This window comes from Ascaphus truei, chromosome 15 (genome assembly GCF_040206685.1).
Source record: "Ascaphus truei isolate aAscTru1 chromosome 15, aAscTru1.hap1, whole genome shotgun sequence".
In the NCBI taxonomy this organism is placed as follows: Eukaryota; Metazoa; Chordata; class Amphibia; order Anura; family Ascaphidae; genus Ascaphus; species Ascaphus truei.
The window spans coordinates 9,442,041-9,448,759 of NC_134497.1; the positions used below are offsets into that span (position 1 = coordinate 9,442,041).

Genomic DNA, 6,719 nt, shown 5'->3' on the forward strand with positions numbered 1-6,719 from the left:
AGGGGACAAGAGCGGGAACCCTCGCAACTTCTGGTCTAATTCGGGTGTAAAGGTGCTGCAATCTGGGGTAAAGTACAGTAAATTTTGACAAGAGAGAAAAGGACCCCATTGGAGTGCACTCAGTACAGTCTAGTACCAGAATAAGCAAAGAAAATGGAAGCAGGCACACGGTCTTCTGAAGATGCAGTTTAATGTGCCACCAAAGGGTCCAACGTTTCGGCAAAAATTGCCTTTATCAGCCCTCTCCTTGATAAAGGCAATTTTTGCCGACACGTTGGACCCTTTGTTGGCAAATTAAACTGCATCTTCAGAAGACCGTGTGCCTGCTTCCATTGTCTTTGCTGATCTCCTTTGGGATGTCTGGACCTCCCTGGACACAGCGCACCGGCAGATAAGTACCCCCCTCCAGCACCATTTAGCGGTGTGCATGCACTTCCACATATAGTACCAGAATAACACAGACTCTTCACACTGGGCAGTGAATTGTAGTGTGATGTTGAATGTGATAGGGTACGGTGAATAGTATTAAAATAACACTTTATTAGATAGACGTACTCTCAATTAAAATAAGGCGTGATAGAGTCCTAAATGAGTGAATAGGCCCTGCGTATAGCCACAACTAAAGAAGCGAATATTTTTAGAGCCCGTTCTGCCATCCCTTTTTAAATATACGCAGAGCCTATTCACTCATTTAGGACTCTACTGCGCCTCATTTTAATTGAGAGTACGTCTCTCTAATAAAGTGTTCTTTTAATGCTATTCACCATACCCTATCACATTTAACATCAAACTAGAATTCACTGCCCAGTGTGAAAAGTCTGTGTTATTCTGGTACTACACTGTACAGGCATACCCCGCATTAACGTACGCAATGGGACCGGAGCATGTATGTAAAGCGAAAATGTACTTAAAGTGAAGCACTACCTTTTCCCCACTTATCGATGCATGTGCTGTACTGCAATCATCATATACGTGCATAACTGATATAAATAACACATCTGTAACAGGCTCTATAGTCTCCCCGCTTGTGCACAGCTTCGGTACGGGTAGGGAGCCAGTATTGCTGTTCAGGACGTGCTGACAGGCGCATGCGTGAGCTGCCGTTTTCCTATTGAGCGATATGTACTTACTCGCGAGTGTACTTAAAGTGAGTGTACTTAAACCGGGGTATGCCTGTACTGAGTGCTCTCCAATGGGGTCCTTTACTCTGTAGTCAAGATTTACTGTGCAAACACCCAACATTCTATTCGCATGCAGACGAGGTGTAGTCACCTGTGTGCACTGTATTTCTCAAACCTAGTGTGGCTGGGGGTGTAGATAAGGAGGATCAGTGCCACCTTAGGCCATGGGCTAACTGGGCTGTGGCACAAAATTTCATTTTAAATTTGTAGTTCTAACTGAACGCAGCAAACATTACTTAACTATCAATTCTTTTTTTTAAATATGTCTATTGCATTTTTTTTTATATATATAGCCTAACTTTTTTTATAAAAATATCTTATTCAAAGATAATGTTCCTAAAAAAAATATGGAATAGGTCATTTAACTGATTTTGTCAAAAATGTATCCTTCATACAATCGAATTTGATGATGTTATTTGTGACTGCAAATGAAAAGATCAGAAAGTGACACATGCAGATAAATAAAATATGTGTAGTAATATCTGCAGAATTTCAATAAAAGTTTTGAAAGTAGTTCAATAAAACACTGTATTTGTTCTTAAATAATAATAATAGCATGTTCTTGTATAGCGCTGCTAGTTTTACGTAGAGCTTTACAGAGACATTTTGCAGACACAGTCCCTGCCCCGTAGAGCTTACAATCTATGGGGTTTTTTTTGGTGCCTGAGGCACAGGGAGATAAAGTGACTTGCCCAAGGTCGCAAGGTACTGAACCAGATTCACCTGCTTCAAACTCAGTGTCAGTCAGTGTCTTTACTCACCGAGCCTCTTCTTCTCCCTAGGACCCGTTCTATACTGCATGCGGCCGTGTGGCCGCGCGTACCTGTGCGAACGCGCATGCACGTGCCACATGCTATTCCCTGTTATAGAGCCGGGAGCTACAGGTACTGTGTATGTGTGTGTATAGGTGTGTATATGTGTGAGTATATGGTGTGCATAAGTTTATGAGTGAAGAAAGTCCTAAATAAGATTTTTTAAGGAAAAAAAAAAGTTTCATAAATATTTTTTTTTTAGTTGTGCAATTATTGACACACACACACACACACACACACACACACACACACACACACACACACACACACACACACACACACACACACACACACACACACACATCCATACAAACACACATCCACACATACATGCATACTACATACATACATTTGAGCGCCGGTAGCGGCACGAAAAGATGATTTTCCCCGTCTTCCCCGCTGTCTGTCAGCTCCCCGCTCCCCGCCGTGCGCGCGTGCGGCCCTTGTATAGAAGAGCTGACTAACCTCAGCCATCTATATCTGCCGTGTGCGTGCACGGCGTAGCATGCGGCCGCACTGTAGAACGGCCCCTAGTGACCTTAGTGGATGGGGCCCCCAATTTCCACAAGGGCCAATGCCCCAAATATTCTTAAACTGGACTGGGGAGGATTCTCACTGACTGCAAACTCTTATACTGGATTTGGCTGTCCCTCCTCCTGAACCCAAAGGAGAAAGTTAAGATGTCACAGTGATACTTTCAGATTTTTATTCCATAAGTGTACTCCTGTGTGTCATATAATTTAAAGCTACCCATAATCCTTCAAAAAGGTCATCTCCTAGCTGTACTGTGTAATCTGATTACTCCTGACCTCTTCCTGGATGAGGAGATAATTGCATTAAATTTTCATGTATTTGCAGCACATTTTCAATGCATATACCCAGGAAGCATTTCAATAAAATGGTTACAGTGATACAATTACTATGTAATCGCCTCATCCAATGCAATAAATATCTTTGCTACAAAGTGTCACCCCCAATACGCATCACTACAGATACTTACTTTCACTTTGCTTGGACATAACCCTCCTCACCAATTTGAGTGTGAGCTCTTCAGGTCAGCTTACCTTTTCTTTATCCTTCCTTTTCCATCTGGTGTACTGTTATTATTCAGCTTTGTTTTGTATTGCCGTGTGTTCTGTATTAAACAGGCTCTTTATATGTTTGTGCTACTTTCTTTCACTATTAAAACACCTTTGTCGCTGCTGTTCTGTGTGGTGTGTAGGGTTTGGGGAAGCATTCTGCAATATCTTGATATTTGAAATCAGCAAAATGCCAAATGAGGGTAACTTCCACCCCTATAGATGGAATATTAAAACCTGGCAGTAAGTACAAACCCCCTGATGACTGCAATATGAGGCACTTTTGTGCGTTGTTTGTATGTATGTCTTTATTTATTTAGCGCCATTAATGTACATAGCGCGTCACAGCAGTAATACACATGACAATCATAAATAAATAATACATAATGGGAATAAGTGCTTCAGACATAAAAGTAACATTTTGGAAAAGGAGTCCCTGCTCCGAAGAGCTTACAATCTAATTGGTAGGTAGGGAGAACGTACAGAGACATTAGGAGGGCGTTCTGGTAAGTGCGTCTGTAAGGGGCCAAGGTAAATGTAAGAGATGTTAATTATCAGCCATGGAGCTACTCATATGCTTCCGTTGTAGTTTCTCTGCACCAAATAAAGTAAAGCTCAGTTTCCAATCTTAATTGTTTATCCTTTGACAATACCAGCCTATGATACATATGAAGTTTGCGCGGCCATCGAGGAATGAACGATTCAAGACCTGCCTCTCGGCTGAATACACTTGTGCCCCAGAACATTAAGTATTAATAAGTAGGTGTTAGATATTTTTAATGGAGGAATCAAAGGTTACTATTGCTGTGGCAGATATGTAAACAAGACAGAGGAAAACCAAAGAAATGTAATAGATGAGTATTTTGTGTTGATAAGAAGATCTATCTGTTGCATTGTTGATCCACATGCAGACCTCAGGGGCTTCACCTGCAGCCCCCAAGCAGTGGCTTATCCCAGCAGCCCACCTTTCCTCTGTCCCCAGTTGGAGCAGGGATGTTGATGGTGGTGGATTGCAGTTTCTCGTCGCTCTCTCAGCTGCGTAATGACAATGTGCTGATAAATACTGTACTGCCCCTCTCCTCTCCTGTGTGATCAGTAGTTCCCTGTCTATGAAGAGGAGCAGGGCAGTATTCAGCAGTGTGCTGGCATTCTGTAGTGAATCATCGCTCCTGAAAATGATCAATGGGAGGTGCTTGGTCCAAGCAAAGTATGTGGAGGGTGTGAAAGAACAGAAGCAACCGTTTTAGAATCTGTATTTATACTGTAGATACAGTAGATAGATACATATGATGCTCTGCCTCATACTGTATGTTGCCCTTGAAGTATATCATGTTGCTTACCACTGGTGTATAGTATCGAGAAGGATAAGTTTCTGAGGCATCTATATTTGAAGACCAAAGAAAGAGCTAATTTCTCAGTTGTTTTTAATGGTGCAAAAACATGCAGTTCAGATGCCATGATTTCTACATTGTATGTTCCAAAGCATGTGGAAGACCCCAAAGAGCCATTAAACTGAGTCTTAAAATGACTTGTTCCCTTTTTTTCCCCCAAGCTTTCTCCTTATTAAATCTGTGTGGCTGGAAGTAGAGTTTGTACTGCACCTCTGAATGCTGATTTAAACCCTGTTTAGTAACCTCCCATCGTAGAGTCTGCCTAGTACATGATACATTAGCCCCTGTTGTGTGCATGTTCAACATTGCCAGCAGAGGGCAATGTGCAGCACTTACAATGGGGTGCTAATTCAGGCTGGGAGTGGCTAAAGTGTAACAATACTGAGGCTGCGCTTATAGTGCCGGCGACGCGACGTTGCGTCAAAACAAATGCATTGCCGCCATCGCGTGCGCTTATAGTAAGCGCAACGGGGCGACTGCTTGGTCGCGATCGCTGGAATTCATCTCAATTTGATTTTTCCAGCGACCGCAGCCTGACGTCGCCGTCACCGGCACTATAAGCGTAGCCTGAGTGTCACGGAGTAGAACATTTTTGTATTGTGTACTAACCGAAGGATTAACATACTTTTAACATTTACCAGATGTAAACTTTCTGCATGTGGTCTCCAATTGCAGTTTTGTCCCCAGATCGAGCAAACGTGTGCTCTTCTGCGCACAAGCACAGTATCACTGCTTTCAAAAATGCTCTTACCTGACGATGACATACATCACCGCGCAGTTCCCCACCAGCCCCACCACGCAGACGATCAGGTATACCACCACGATGGTGACCTTGATACCCAGGGGCAGGAATCTGTCCCCAGTGCTGTTGTAGAACCAGCTGCTGAAGTTGAACATGGAGGAATGATTTAGCAGCTGCAGCTCCCTGAAATAAGCATCCCTGAAGGACGCGTCAGAGAGAGAGAGATCCATCTTCAGGGAGGTACCTGGAGGGTAAGAAGAGGCACGGTCAGAAACAGTTGCTATATTACTACACTTTAGAGTTGGTAATTACTTCTGGAAACATTGCTCAAAAGTGTCATGCTGCAGTGTGAGTACAAACAGAATATGATCACACCTGACAATGCTCCAGCTACTTAGCAAACAGGCCCAGAATATTTTACCAAGACTTTAGAAAGGAAAAGGGTGGCAAATGGGATTCCACATCTCAGGCTCAGCACATTGTATTCGAGAAAACAGGAATGGAAGCCACAATGTATCATTCAAACACCTTTTTAAAGATGCAGTTCTACTAACTCAGTCCAAAACATATTTGTATGAACCCAAAAGTCTATGTAAGGTATAAATAAAAATACATTTGAACTTCTATTTTATATATATATATATATATATATATATATATATATATATATATATATTAGTATTATTATTTTAAATGTATGGATGCCTTTACATTGTCTTAATAGTATACCTCATTGTGAAATTGTCTGAACACATAAATAAAGAATTTGTTACATGACACCGCTTTCACTTGCATATAAATGGGCTTTTTATTCATCACCACAATGTTTGGGGTCATACAAACACACAGATAGGCTGATACATGTCAGCATCTGTTCAGCATTCTGTCACTGCAGTATAAACCAGGTGTTAGACCTGGGCCTAACCTCAAAACATGGGTTATGCATACCCTATACACAGTGATGGGCTTTGTGGTATGAGTTTATCCCCAGCCATCCCTCCATATATTATATACACATTATACACAGTACTGATCAATTAATGCATCCCCCATCCCCACCTCTTTGTGTTCTGTACACAGCTAAATGTAATTTATATTACTGCCTGGTATGGACCCTAAAGATAGCGCAGAGAGATGGAATGTGGGTTTACCCTCTGTGAATATATATATATATATGTCTCTCTCCCTATGTATGTATGTATGTATATATATATATATTTACAGGGCTGATTTATGATATATCCTGAGAGCTCTCTGTATGTGGTGCAAAGAGGTGAGTTATTGGTTTATCTGCAATGCTCCATTTGGTTAGACCTTCCATAGGTCCTGGCTTTTCTCTACTGTTACAATATATATGTAGTCATCATTATGTCATGTGTAGCAGTATGTTGTCATATGTATGTCAGATGCACAAGAGACAGACACATCCAGAGATCTGCCAGCAAGCAGACTATTCATTCTGACAGTGTTCATTTCACAGCTGTGGGCTGCAGGACACTCTCAAAAAACCCAGC

The 6,719-nt window shown here is 41.8% G+C and overlaps 1 protein-coding gene across 1 annotated transcript in view; it reads right to left on the reverse strand.

The window, feature by feature from the left end:
• Positions 1-6,719, reverse strand: part of OPRL1 (opioid related nociceptin receptor 1) — a 31,164-nt gene that overhangs the window by 23,474 nt on the left and 971 nt on the right. The window contains exon 2 of the mRNA XM_075571531.1: positions 5,215-5,449. Coding sequence (XP_075427646.1) covers positions 5,215-5,435 — 221 coding nt within the window. The 5' untranslated portion in view covers positions 5,436-5,449. The remainder of the gene's footprint in view (positions 1-5,214; positions 5,450-6,719) is intronic.